The sequence below is a fragment of the Eptatretus burgeri genome, chromosome 4 (assembly GCF_056783735.1).
Source record: "Eptatretus burgeri isolate ZD-2024b chromosome 4, Ebu_testis_v1, whole genome shotgun sequence".
NCBI lineage: Eukaryota > Metazoa > Chordata > Myxini > Myxiniformes > Myxinidae > Eptatretus > Eptatretus burgeri.
Window position 1 is genome coordinate 84,004,231 of NC_140964.1, and position 15,271 is coordinate 84,019,501.

A 15,271-nucleotide genomic window follows, 5' to 3' on the forward strand; every position below is an offset into this window, starting at 1 on the left:
ATATCAGCCAGTCCATGAGCCTCATTCTTGTAGATTAAAAAAGACAACCATCAATTCCAAGGAAGATGTTTGCAAAATTATAAAATGTTTATGTTTGCATGTGCTGAACAGTTGGTCATTCAGATAAGTCTCTTATTGCTAACAGGTTACCCACAATATCATAACAGACCAGAGGCCCCCAGACAAAACTTAAAAAAAAAGATGGGGTTTAAACAAAACCTTTATTCTTATAAAATAATACAATAGATTTCTTTCTGCACATAGCACAACACAAATGAACAGTGATGTATGTATAGCCCACATATTTCCATACACAAGCTCACATGTATCATTTCTGAGAAATGGCTATCTCACATACAGGTCCACATAATTCAAAAATGAAAACCACTGAAGAGGAAGAGAAATAGGAAGGAAGGGTTGTGAGTAACCAGGCATGCAAAGGAAAGAAGATAGACTAGTATATGAATTGGAAAATATGAATTTCAAGAACCAAATGTACGAGGTGGGAAACAAACTAAAGAGTTATGATACGTTACGTGTTAGTTTGTTGTATTTTTTCTATCCTGTGCATGGCTCTTTGGAGGAACTTTTAAAGACACAGGACACAGTGTCTGTAAAACAGTGAAGCCAATTTAAGGTACAAGAGTCCCCGTCTTTTAGGGACACCTCTGTATCGGAAAAAAGTGTCCCTACCTGACTGTCTATTATTCAGAAGGAGGGGAATATATTTCGTTGTTCCCACAGAATCGTTTTGGAGAATTTTTACTTCCCTCTCCTTCATGGGGCATTGGTAAAATCGATGGAGGAAAGCCTTTTACCAGATCGGACAGTGACAGGACTAGGGCTGGGGGGTTTTGCTTGAGAGTAAATAGGAGAGTTATGACAGTAGCAAGGCAGGGATATTTTACACAGCAAGTCAATGATGTGTGGAATTATCTTTCGGAAGGTGGTGAAAGCAGGGATAGCATATCAGTTGAAAATGGAATTGGATTGAGACATTGAAGTAATGTGGAATGAGGGGGACAGCGACATAGGCAGGAATGGAAGATAGACCAGAATTGAATTAGCTAATCTGTGAGGTTGTGTGCATGTTGTCCTCTCTCAGGATCTTGATCATCTGAGTTGTGAGTGTTGTCAAGAATCAACAAACTGTATCTGTGAAAATGTACCGCTCACCACTACCACCTCAAAGAAATGTGGATCCCATATGTGATTGTTGATATCCTGTCGGTGATATACCTCTTCACTCCTGCTGTTCACCTTTCCTCTTCCCATTGAGTGGATGTCGAGTTGGATTGGATTTGTGATGTGAGTGGCGTGGGTGTCATGGAGGTTGAGTGTGCTCATGGATTTGGGGATTAGGTTTGGGGAGGATGTGGCACAGGTGTAATGGGCCAATTGGCATTCTCCTGTATCTTCGACTTTTACCTTCTTTCCATGCACCACTCAACACGGGTTCAAAACCATGCTTCCCTGTCCCAGTTTTTCCTGCAATCCACATATGATCGTCAATCCGAGGTGAGTGAAAAGTTTGCACTTTAAGGTAGTGGGTGGTTTATTTATAAAAACCCTTGATGACTCGACTCGCCTGCCCAAGTTAACTAGTAAAGTCTGTGGTGCGAGATGGGCTGCTATGCTGAAGAGAAATGTCAATGAGTGATTTCAGACCTTGCATGTGTATCATCACCTCGTGATCTCATCTTTTGCAACCTCTCTCTTCTCTTCTGCTCACTCAGTGTTTTTAAAAGGCACCAAAGGAAAATTGGGACTATTGTAAGCCAAACAATGGTTTCTTTCTGTTCAGTTTTACTCTGCATTCCCTCACTTATCACCTGATTGGCCAGCCCTCATCCCATACTTTGACAAAGTCAGGATAAAATGGGGATGAGCTCACTTTTACAGTCCAAACTGGGATGGCTAAATTGCATGGAAACGCAGCAGGGGCAGCATGGTTTTAAAACCGGGTTAAGTGATGCATGGAAAAGCATTTCCATTTCCTTGGTATGAGAAACAAATATAAAAAAAAGCAATCGTATAACATTAAAAACCGTTATGCATTAAGATATTTGAAAATGAATATAAAAATAAGTCTCTGTATTTAAAAATATAAAAATGTATTAAAAGGCTTGTGTTTTTCAATGTATCTTTACCCTCATCTCAAAATCTTGAATTATCTCAACTTCCCACCTCAATAACTGCCTTATGATTGAGAAGGTTGTTCAGACTTTTGTATAGCCTGTACTGTTCTTCTCGAACAGGTATTAACCAGATCAGGGTGAATATGCATCGAAAAACAGTTTGTACATTTAAACAATGTCCCGGCAAAGCTGGTGTCCATTATGGCAGCATCCGCAGAAGACGGGGACTGCCGTACCACTTTTATCATTATTTTTTTTACAGAAACAATGTATTCTATGCAGGATGGTGACAAAGAGACGTCAGTAAGATTTTACAAAAATGACAAAGCCATCAAAGATGAGACAAATCAACAAGGAATGTAGGAATTGAATCCAAGGTCAAAGTGAAATGAGACAAGTGCTTAGACAATAAATAAGCCATCACAAGAAAAAGCTTCTCCATGAGTGAAGCTAGAACACCACCTTACTTTTTTCATGTCTTTAAGTGACAAACAAAGAGAAACCATTACATGTTCTAATCACTCTGATGCAAAACAGACAAGAAAAATATTTTTTATGATATTCTAACAATTCATACTGTACAACTGAGTTAAGTTTTGTTTCAATCTCACCAGCTCTTGAGTGCTGGTTGATGATATTAGCTTGAATAGACTATTATGTTGCAAAATATTTATCAATAATTCTGCCCTTTATCAGTCATTAAACAGACACGCATATTGATGAGATGAGAGATTGTTGATTCAAACATCTAGAAAAGTGGCCAATTTCTTTTTTCTTTCATTATCTTATGTCCCCTTCATTTGTTGCCAAACCAGCAAGCAAGAAACAAGGTGTGTTCAAAATTGGACTAACTCGAGACTGAGTTCCATCCATTCTTCCAGCCATGTGTCCAGCTGCAGTGCTTGCAGTTACAACCCTGGTCCATTGTCTAAATGGAGACCCAACTCTATCTCCAGTTCCAAGTTCTGTTTCCTGGTCCTCCTTGCACCTTCCCTCACAACAGTGATGGCAACACCAGAAACAAGGCAGCTTGAAGCAGGCAAAGCGTAACTTGCGAGAGGCCAAAGGATAAAGGGGTGGATTCAACACCGAGTTGGCCAGTGCTAAAGCCAAAAACCAGTGTTCGTGGTGAAGAATGGAACACCGTGTTGGAGAGCAAAACGTGTCTGTGACGAGTAGACCAAACAGTGGTCCCCAACAAAGGAGGAAGCAAGAGACAAGGAGGAAGAGTGAGCGAAGCAGGGTGGCCCGTTCTCTTTCCTCACTCAAGGAGATGCACACATTCAGCTGGGATGCAGATAGGCATAGGGTAATGAGTCGTGACAAGTCCACAGAAATAAAATAAATAATACACTTGTTCCACACCTCACAGCAGATGATGTGGAACAATACCAACATTAGACATACATATAATGTGTATATATATATATATATACACATACATACATACATATATATGAAATTCAAGATTTTATCTGATGCTTGATGTGAATAAAACAAAAACTCATTTCAGATAAGAATACACATCAAACACATCTTCAGCTGTTAATTACAAAAAGCTTCAATATTTATGTGTAACGCTGTACTATAATATTGCAAGTATTAAAGGCCATAAAAAATGATGGGTTGGAATTATTTTATTTGAAATATTCAAGGAGATTGGAAGATATGATATTTTGAAGCAAGAAGAAGCATTATTTTAAAACACTACATGAACAAATGTGACCCTATTTTCTTTATCTTCTGGGACGTTTCATGTCGATGGTACAACTTTGTGAGCATGCCAAAGTCTGAAGCTTCGGACTAGCGACAGGTGTGCTTATATATTCTTTATTTATTAGACATTCTATGTCGGTAAATGAACACTCATTTTACTCTGCGTGTGTTCCGCATCTCCCGCTCTAATATATATATATATATATATATATATATATATATATATATATATATATATATATATATATATATATATATATATATATTTTAAGTTTCTGTACGCTGCTCTTGAGGTTCAGTTTGCAAGTCACCATCTACAATTCCAATAGAAGAGCCATAATTACTCTATCATGAAAAATGTTTTTCGAGTTTTTTCTATCCTGAAAAAAATAGACCGTAGTGAACACACAGTCGTGTTGAAAGATTGGCTTTTAAAACCCTACTCAAATTCTCTTTATGAAGGGGAACAGACAAATACTCTTTTATATAGGTAGATTTAATTTTTTTTTTGATGTTGCAAACAAACAGTGATTAAATTTCTTTAGATTTTCTTTGACTAAGAATTGAGGACTATTAAAATTTGGAAATGCAAGTCTAGGTAAGCTGATATGAGAAGCATTATGCAAGGATAACAAATGCTTTAATTATGTTAAAAAAGACTTTTTAAAGAAAATCTAAAACAAGAAAAAGTAACTGGAGAAAAACTAAAGAATACATACCTAAAGCAGCTGAACTTGTTTGGCAAATGAAAAGTTAACTTTATGAGTTTAAATTACAACCTAAGGATGAAGAGCTTCTTGCCCAGCTGTTTATTTCAAGCAAAACATAATCTTTTTGAATTGGAACCAAGCTTGGCTTGGTATCAGTGAATTATATAACACCAATAACAACTACATTCGTTCACATTACTATTTTGGATGTTTGACATCCAAATACGATTGCAAAGAGACAGGAAAACAAGTTTTGAATACAAATCAAAATGCAATATCGTTATCGGATTTGACAAGTGCTGTTAAAAGCAGTACGGTAAGATTTGATGAGAACACTGGTAAGGCAAAGTGGCAGAATTTTAGTTAAATACAAGTCAGCTGACCAACCTGTCTGCGTGATGTCTTCACCAAGGTGTAGATTTTTCCATAAATTGTAACCACGGCAATGAGTGCACCACTTAAGAATAAGATGGCAAACAGAATGTAGTAGCGGTCATAAAGAGGCAGCACTGTTGAGCAGTTCTTCAATTTCCCTATGCAGTTCCATCCAATCCCAGGCAGGCAGCCTAACATGATTGCTAAAGCCCAGCAACTAACCACAGCGATTGCGACCCTGCCTCGGCCACCTGTTGTACTGTAAATGCGATATCGTGTAAGCGAGACATATCTCTCCAGAGCAATAGCGAGAAGGCCAAAAACAGATGCAGCAAGAGCAACAAAGACAGATGCCTCCCTCGCAAACCACGCATTTATTGAAAGTTCAAATGTTCTTGGACCAGAGAGTTGAAGGTTTATGAGGTAACTCAGGCCAGCCAAGAGGTCAGTTGCAGCAAGGTTTGCAATGAATAGGTAGATTGGTGAAGGATTACGCAAACGAAAGAAGATCACTATGAGTACCATCAGATTTTCAATGATGATGGTCACACAGAGTAAAGAAAGGAGAACTTTAGAAGCGAAATCTTCCTGTGAAATGCCTGTCGATGGATTAGCTGATGAGGGAAGAAGGCGTCCAGCAAGTTTTCCTGTATGGTTGTAGTGCAGAATTAGGGTTTCATAAGCTTGCATTATGAGAGAAATGATAGAAAGGTTGTTAAGAATGGAAGAAAGCAAAATTTGGGGTGGCCGTATGAAAGATGATAGAGGAAAGAATGATAATAATAAAATTGGAAATGAAAGTAAAGAAAGATGAGCAATTAGGGGAATGTATGGACAAAAGTTAAGGTGGGAGGGGGTGTGGGTGGGGGTAAATAAATAAAAGGTAGAAAAGCAGCAAATATGGAGTATGTTACAATGAGGAATCGGTGATGAAGATCAATATGACTGAAAAGATGCAAAGGGCAAAAACAACATGGAGAGATCAAGAACCAATGGGAGCAAAAAATACCATTAAATGAAGAGATGTTGATAAAAAGAACAGAGGATGGAAAAGGAGAGTATTACATTAATTGAAGAGATTCAGAAGCTACAATATGAGCCAAATAGTAAAAAAAGTGGATGTAAAAACAGCGAATGAAAATGCACTGAGAAAAGGTAAGAAAAAAAAACGAGATCCTTTATCAAAGATGAATGGAAAAGGAGAGAGGGAAGGAGAAAAAAATGGGGAAAATCGATGGAAAAAAGGCAAAGTAACAGTGAATGAAAAGTAAAATAGAAAAGCGCTTGGACTTCAAACCACAGCCGTTCGGTTTCCCCAAGAGCAGCCACCTGCAGGAAATAAACAAATGATTAGAGACAATTTTCACTGCCAAAACCCTCACTATTCCCAATACTTCATTCCCTCTTCACAAGCATCCAATGGTGAGTTTAACATTCCTTTCAGATCCTAAAAGCTGTTGTACATATAATTTTGGTGGGCATATTAGGTCCAATGTGCTCTGATTGATTAAAGCAAGAGACACAATGAAGATTCATGAAGGATATATCGAGCTTCGTGAAAAAGTCAAAGACAGCTATGATTGCATCATCACGATGACAGCCATAACCATCCAATTCACTATGAATGAGAAAAACCGCATTTCAAAGTTGGCTTCCAAGGCCAGCTGTCGACTGGATAAAGCCCTTCCTTGACACACTTGAACTCTTCCACATACAAGGCCTTCATTCATCCTCAGCTTGATGGAATACTGCTCTCCCCTCTGGGCTGGCTCCCCTTCCTCACATCTTGCTCAGCTTGACACCGTGGAAACCAAGGCCGTCAAGATTATTGGAATCTCTCACGATAAAGCTGAGTCAATGGACTTATCACTTCATCGCAGACAGATCGTTGGTCTGTCTGTCCTCTATAACCTCCTTTCTGGTCTTGCACCCTCTTCTCTTTCCATGCTTTCTCCCCCACCCCAGGTTTCTGCAGGGCTCACATGGTCCACCATCAACCCCCTTATGGTGAAACTACCTAAGTCCAGTATCACTGCTCACCTCCACTCATTTGTTCCTCATTTTTCCTGCCTGTGGAATTAACTTTCACATCCTCTTCAATTTCATTCTTTCCTCCAGGTCTTCAGGACAGCTGTTCACCACCATGTCATATCATCCCCGATCCAAAGCCATGATCTTTTCGACCCTCGTTCCAATTTTCCAGTTTTCCCTCCTTGGAGTTTCCTTCTGTATCCTTCTTGTCCACCCCATGCATCCCTGTGTCCAAGTTGTCCACCACATGCATGCGTGTTTTGCATCCTGTTTTTGTCCGTTAGGTCCTGATCCATTCACTGTTCTCGCTCTTCTAGGAGCCTCGACTATGAAAACAGTGAACCCTCAAATATAACGGGTTTTGACTAATCACAGGAAACCTATTGTGTTCCGATTTAGTTATCGTGGTATTTCATGTCAGCCAATTGCGTTTTTTGAGCTGAGATGAGTCATTGTTTTTCTCCACATGTGTGATTTCCTCCCATTAAGAGCCTATTGTTGTTTCTCGTGCACCGTGAGTTGTAGTAATCAGACCAGCATATGGGAACAAAGATAAGTTTAATAATGAATCGTCATCGAACAGGAAATGACATATGGAGATCCTGTAATAACTCGATCTAAAATATCTAGTCGACACACAACAGTTAATTATGGCACCCAAATGTAAAATGATGGATAAAATTAATTGTACAGCGAAAGGTTATGACATTGTGCAAAAAATCGAGTTGCGAGATAGATCAGGACAGGTACGGGAGCATGCGCTGGAGCAGCGCGTCGCTGCATCCATTTTCCGCCAGTACTCCAGGGGCCTCCGTCTGGCCATCTCCCAGGCAAATGCCTGGCAGATCTCAGTTGCTAGATAGGTTGGCAAGAGGTCAAAGTGCGGTGCATCTGTGGGCCGCTATTAAGGGATCAATGAATCGACTGTGTGGTGACTGAGTGAAATGCGGTAATACGGGAGAAACCATTATGGATTTAGCCATTTGAGTGGACCAGTAACACGTGAGAAACCATTGCGGATTTAGCCATTTGAGTGGACCAATAACAAATGAGCAACCATTGTGGATTTATCCATTTGAGTAGACCGGTAATATGGAAGAAACCATTGTGGATTTATCCATTTGAGTGGACCAGTGGTATGGGAGAAATCATTGCAGATTTACCAATGTCTCCACGAGGCAACTGGGGCCAAAGGCTCCAGTTCAACCATGGCAGACGCCAAAAGAGACGGGATTATTTTGGAAGAGGATGCCATCCAATACCTTCCTCTCCAAGCAGGAAAGATCTGCTCCAGGTGAAAGTGGCTAAGGATCGTTTTACCCTTCTTCTATGCGGCAATGCAGCAGGTGACTTCGTTGTGTTCCTGATGATCGAACAGCCATCGCGAGTTCTACATCCACATCTTTATAACCAACACCCTCCCCCATCCCCCTAAAACAGCATCGTCATCCTGAGCTAAATCTTGTTTTCTTTTTATGGCAGAAGAGAGTGCGGAGGAATATGTAATATGTTTACCCTCACTCACCTCACTGTTGTAAAAAACACCTAGCTGTTTTGTAATATATTTGAAAGGTAAAAGTCTTGTTTTTTATTTTATTTTCATGTTTATTTCAATGTTAACATACTTTATATATATGTTTTTTACATGTTTATTTCGATCGTAATGTGCTTATTTCTTGCTGCTGCCCACCTTCCTCTATATTTTCTCAAAGCCTGAAGGCCAGGAACTGAACTGAACCCCCTTTTCCCTTTTGCCATTAGTTTCCAAGATCACAGTTTTAACAATCGTGGCATTTTCTAGGAACCTTACCCTCGCGATATTTGAGGGGTTACTGTACAAAAAAAATGTTTGGCATATTGTTAGATCCCATAGAGTTTGAATAGAAAAACAAAGATCAATTGGACAGGGTACAAAATTGAAACATTGTGTGCAACTTAACCTTGTCTGATAAGTGATGTGTTGTGTCACCTTGTTTAAACATTGTCTGAAGTGTTTAGACTAAAGCTTTACTGTGTTTTTGTTAACCGGGCGTAGTGGCGTGCGCCTGTAATCCGGCTACTCGGAGGCTTGGGTTGGAGGATCGCTTGAGGACGGGACCTCTGCGCTGGGCCACGCCATGAGAGGGTGCAGGGCAGCCCGGAATCATGGCGAAACCCAATCCTTATCCCTGTGTCGTATGAGGCGACCAGGGTTGCGTCAGGAAGGGCATCCGACGTAAAACCTGTGCCAAATCAGTATGCGGATCATAACGGATAATCCGCTGTGGCGACCCCTAATGGGAGCAGCCGAAAGACGAACAACAACAACAACTTTACTGTGCTCTTGTTAGACCCATCCTTGAATATGCTGCCCCAGTTTGGTGCCCGAGTACTCTCTCCCAGCAATCCTCTCTGGAGGGAGTCCAGAGGAGATTTACCCGATCCTGTCTAGGTCTCCCACGGAGATGTATACCGAGTCATGGTGGTGACATCATTGATTATTCCCGACATTGCTCTCAGCTCGTTCTGTCATTTTTGACAAACCGGTTGAAAAATTGAAACATTTGTCTGTTGTTTTTGTGACAAAATGTTTGAATAAAAGATTTGACATTGCTATTGATAATTTTGTAAATGTCAATCCAAGACATGTCCATTTTGTTAAATTTATTCATCACTGGTCCAGAACAAGTGCTTTATATCATTCCCTTTTTATCAAATTCCCTCGTCTGTGGGACACTCTTCCCATCAATGTTGTGGACAGTTTTATTTTGGTCTAAACTCGTTTATTAAGAACATTGAAAGCATTAGTTGGTGCCAGATGTGAATGATCCCTCGTCATAACTGACCCATCAGGGTTTATTTTATGTCTAACTAATTATAAATGTTCTCGTTTTTCAATAAACTTGTGCAATTTTAACTTTTTTACCTTCTGGTTAATGTGCAATTTTGTTACATTTATTATTTGTCCTTTTAGAATGGGGGGTGGGAGGGGGTTATCCCCTTTAGTTTGTTAGTGCCAGGAAAGTTACTCATTAGTGATTTGGTACACTTTTTAGCAATCCTGCATGGGCGCAATATATGTCTTGATGTACCTGCAGAATTATAATTGACATGAAAACAATTGTTTTCCGGAATTTTATTTGTTTGCTGCTGGTAAATATGAGACATGGAAACTGACAAGGATACTGATACTTCACTACGAAAGATTTGAAAGGTGGACTCAACGGAATATTCGTCTCTATGAAAGGGATTGTTGGTCTGCGTTGACAGACAAGATAAACAATGGATTTTATCAATTAAAGGTGAATAAGATTACTGTATGCACATGGAAAAGGGTAGGAGCCCCATGCTAAATGCTCCTGTTTGAGAAAGAGCTGTCAATCTCACTTTATTGGGGCTTAATTTTTGATACACGTGAGGCCACGTGTCCATCATTGTGGAGCAAGCCATCCTATTTTTATCTTTCCCCCTAATTTTTATTTGGAGGGGGGGGGAGGGGTTAAAGAAGATAAAAAACCACCCTCCTCCCCACTGACTCAAACCTCACTCTCTATTGTATTCCCACCAAATCACTAGTCAGTTCAAAACATCGGCCCATACACACCGTCAATGGCTCCAACCTGCCCAATGATGCTTGCACTACACTCCGGCTGAACATTGCACACCAAAGCTGGTTCTTACCAATCCATTAATGCCTGTGTTACACTTGGTAAGGTCAGCGCACAAGCAACTCCACCGGCCCATAGATGCGACTCTTGTTGGCCTGTTGAGGCTCTCTTCTTCGAAGGACATATTTCACATCATGTCTATATACTACTTGCATGACTATTACCTTTGATCTTCTGGCAGTGCCAGAATCTGGCTGACCTTTAACCTCAGTGTTGTGAAGCAGCACTTTTGTCTTGTGTTTAGCTTCTTAACATTCTTAACATTGGTTGGAGGCCGTAAATCTCAAACAAGAGGTTAAGACCATCTCCCTAGACACACCTCGGGCATCCTGCTTTGCTCGCCAAGCTCTCTGCCTGTTGTATAGAATGCTGCCACAATTCCTGAATTTCTGACTTCCTCCACTCACGCAGTCAACATGTTACCATTAATGGAAGTCTCCTCCCCTATCCAAATATAGACTCAAGTTTCTCAAGGCAGTGTTTTGGGCCCAGTGTTGTTCTTCATTCATATTAATGACCTATCTGATCTGAAAAACCCTCTCTTCCTTTTTGCAGAGGATTCCACATATTGTGGATTACCCCATCCCTTTGTGAGGCAGACAGCATCTGCATCTTCCCTGCTGATCTGGAAATTATTAGACTTAATTAGTCTTTCAATCCTGGAAAATCTGACAGTGTCACAATCTTACCCTGTCTCTTCAGAATGATCAAACTAATACACTTATCTATTTCCTTGGTCATCCACAGGAAGAGGTTCATCCTCTTGAATTTCTAGGCCTCACCATCAGCAATGAAATTTCCTGGGCTAACCACAAAGAAAAGCTGGCCTACAAAGGGCAGTGGGTGATTGGGGATCCATCATCAATCCAACTCTCCTTGGAAAATCAAAGCTACTCACAATCTACAAGGCCTCTGTCTGTAGATAAGTAGAGAAGTATTCTCTGCTATGTGCTGGCACTCCAGCATCAGATCTGTCTCTCCTGGATTGTGTGGATTTCTACCTATTCTCCAACATTGCTCCCTCCTCTATCTCAGTTCTCCATCCCTCTTCAGCAACTCCATGATGCACACATTCTTCCAGTAACCCTCTCCTAGTTAAACTTCCAAAATACAGGCTGACTGCAAACCTCAATTCTTTTACTCTTCATGTCTCCCATCTATGGAACCACTTATCAGAGGATATTCTGTCTCACTCTTCCTTCTAGGACTTCAAACAGGCAGTGCACCATCACCTTATGTCATTTCATCCTGACTCATGATCTTTATGACTTCCATTAACCCTTCCTTACCCAACCCTAGTACTTGCTGAAGATTTGAATGTTTCTCTCCTTATCTTCCTCTTTTCCTTTCCTGTTCATGCTCAATTGTTGCCCCGCTACCTCACTGTCAAGTTAACTTTTGCTCTTCAATGAACCTCATTGTTTCAGAAAATGAAAACCCCCAAAAAGCTTCCTTTGTAATACCATTACATCAGCTTCACATTCCTTCCCTATTGTCCCAATGCCACATAGATATATACAGTAAACTTATTATAATATATGGTCCTTGAAATGAATTTTAATAAAATTGTCAACGTTGTTGATAGGTCTGACAAGTAGGAATCAACTTTTAGTCATGAACATAAGTAGGTGGCAGCAAGATCTAACTAAGTCTGCTCATTTCAAACATTTGAGCTGAAAAATAAATCTTTTAAAGATATTCATTGGAGCCTGGATTCATACCAGGAGCTTTGCTATCAACAATATATATGCAATATATATAACAATATATATATATATATATATATATATATATATATATTAAATATCATGTGACTTTAATATTTTCTAGCATTGTACTCATTAAAAATGTGTCCTGATTACATTTAGCTCCCACCCCCCTCCCCCAACCAATCCCAAGTCTTCAACTACCCATCCCAACGCAAAGCCTTCAAACCCCCTACCCAACCCAAAGTCTTCAACACCCCTCCCCACCACCAACAGCAAAGCCTCAACCCACTTCCCCCAACCCTGTCCCCCTCCACACAACTATCTCCCTCTCCCCCTTTCTTCTTGTTCCTTTAAGCAAGATGGTATTCTTGCAGCATTACATATTATTTCTTCATTAACTCATTAAAATGGTGGAATACAAGTTCCGTCTAAAAAGTAACGGGACTGAGCCTCCTGTGTGCTCCACTTACACAACTTGAATTAACAGGTTGCGTCACAGTCTTTCGCAACATTCCAGCAATATATATGATTGGTGATGGTTGACTGCACTCATTGTGTGATTTTTTTTACAGGTTGTGCTTTACACATTGTCTTGTCTGAGTCATCACGCTATGAGTCGTGAGCAGAAAGCCAATCTGAAGTTTCTTGCCAAGCTTGGCAAAACACCTTCCGAATCCTTTGCAATGCTGCAGCAAGTCTACGGGGAAGAAACGATGTCACGTACACGTGCATTTGAATGGCACAAGAGGTTCAAAGAGGGACGGGAGGAGGTTGAAGACAATCCACGGTCTGGAAGACCTTCAACAAGCAGAACGGCAGACATCGAGCGTGTGAAGCAGATGGTGCATGCAGATCGTCGACTCACAGTGCAGATGATTGCTGCGGAACTTTCCATCAATAAGGACACTGTCTGGAGCATCATCACTGAAAATCTCGAAATGCACAAGGTTTGCTCAAAGATGGTCCCCAAGCTGTTGTCCAAGAACCAGAAACAGCAAAGAGTCACTGTCTGTCAAGACATTATCGAGCACCTCAAAGATAATCCAGACCTGCTCGGGAGAGTCATTACTGGCGATGAAGGGTAGATATTCGAACACGATCCCGAGACCAAATGGCAGAGTCGTCAGTGGAAAAGTCCGGCATCACCAAGACCAAAGAAAGCAAGGATGTCGAAGTCGAAGGTCAAGGTGATGCTCATCGCGTTTTTTTGACATCAAGGGCATCGTCCACTTCGAGTTTCTACCACAGGGTCAACCAGTGAATTAATACGTGTACAAGGAGATCCTCCAGTGCCTCATGAGATCAGTCCAGGACGAGAGGAGGGATCTGTGGGAGAACAACGCCTGGGTGCTCCATCTTGACAACGCCCCTGCTCACAGTGCCCTGAGCATCCGACAGTTTCTGGCGGAGAGGAACCATGCCAACTCTGATGCAACCCCCGCATTCGCCAGACTTGGCCCCTTGTGATTTTTCCTGTTCCTCAAGCTCAAGGGGGTGATCAAGGTGACCCGATTTCCTAATGTGGAGGCCATTAAAAGGGCCGTGACGACGGAGCTCCGGAGGATTCCAGAAGAAGCCTTCCAGGGGTGCATCGAAGCGTGGAAGAAGAGGATGGACAAGTGTGTGAGACTGGAGGGAAACGATTTTGAAGGGGACAAGCTGTGATTTCAATATATTTTTTGGAATAAAATTTCTGTGAAGTCAGTCCCATTACTTTTTAGACGGACCTCGTAGTTAATTCTTTCCCCTTCAATCCACATTATTATTATGCCATTATCAATTTCACCTATTCCTACCTCCTCATAACCTGTGTTCTCACCTTCTCAAGTTCTCCTTTAACACTATTCACAATCTTTGGAGCAGCGAGATGTCTCATGAGAACTATTATTCAAACTACCTCAAGGCCCCAATTCACAATATCGTGAGATATGTCCCACAAAAGTCCGTGTAATTGCTACTCTCAAGTCGTTTTTGTCTTAATAAATGACCCTAAATTAGTTATCTCCTTTGTGATGCATAAATACAATATTAAAATCAAATATTTATTTTGCATCCATGAACCCTAAAACATGAGTACCCCAGACATATATGCAAAATTTGCCAAGCAGTTTGTAGTCTTAAACCGAGGCAAATTCAGAGTCCAATGAAACATTAACATCCAAAACAACAAATTACGAGATAATGCTGAAAAGTAATGCCTTCTATTCCTCTTTTGCACAACAGCTAATGATAATCGAATGAAACAAAGTGCAATCCACACATTGGTTCTTCCTGCCATTGGGTGCGAAGTTTAGCGATTCTGACACTCGATGTGTCAGTGCTACTTTGGTCAACATGGCAGAGGGGCAGCACGATGTTGTCAGTGCTGTGAAACGTGAAGATGAGAATTGGGATGACTTACTGGAGATGAGATGAATGAAGATTACAGTTGGGTGCACCATTACCACCCAGTGAGTAAGAGACGGTCAATGGAGCACCGCCATAAAGGTTCACCAGCCAAGACTTGGTCCGTCAGATTTTCATCTCTTCCCTCAACTTTGGAACACCCTTGTGGAGAACTTTTTTTTTTCTTCTGACGATGATGTCAAGGCTGCTGTGAAGTGCTGGTTAAGTCAGCAGGAACCATAGTTCTATTGTGACGGCATCACAAAACTACCTGAACGTTGGCAGAAATGTGTGGACCGCAGAGGTGATTATGTTGAGAAATAAATATGCACCATGATAGAATAAAGATTCATGTTAGCATCTGTCTTGATTTCTTTTGAATACCTTTACCTGTTTTGGAGAAAAATAATAGGAGGCATTACTTGTCAGTATGCCCTCGTATAATACATTAGAAATTAAATGGCAAGTCATAATAAGAGAATGACCAGAATGGGAGAATTTTGCTGACTCTACATATTGGAAAGATGCATGCAGAGAGCTAGGCTATAGTGTGTATGTAT

The 15,271-nt window shown here is 40.8% G+C and overlaps 1 protein-coding gene and 1 pseudogene across 1 annotated transcript in view; one reads left to right on the plus strand and one right to left on the minus strand.

The window, feature by feature from the left end:
- Nucleotides 1-202: 202 nt before the first annotated feature.
- Nucleotides 203-15,271, minus strand: part of LOC147028563 (sphingosine 1-phosphate receptor 3-like) — a 43,369-nt gene continuing 28,300 nt past the window's right edge. The window contains exons 3-4 of the mRNA XM_085879088.1: nucleotides 4,952-6,268; nucleotides 203-3,425 (exon numbers count right to left, since the gene is read on the minus strand). Coding sequence (XP_085735214.1) covers nucleotides 2,919-3,425; nucleotides 4,952-5,629 — 1,185 coding nt within the window. The 5' untranslated portion in view covers nucleotides 5,630-6,268 and the 3' untranslated portion in view covers nucleotides 203-2,918. The remainder of the gene's footprint in view (nucleotides 3,426-4,951; nucleotides 6,269-15,271) is intronic.
- Nucleotides 8,995-9,135, plus strand: LOC147028564 (signal recognition particle RNA; annotated as a pseudogene).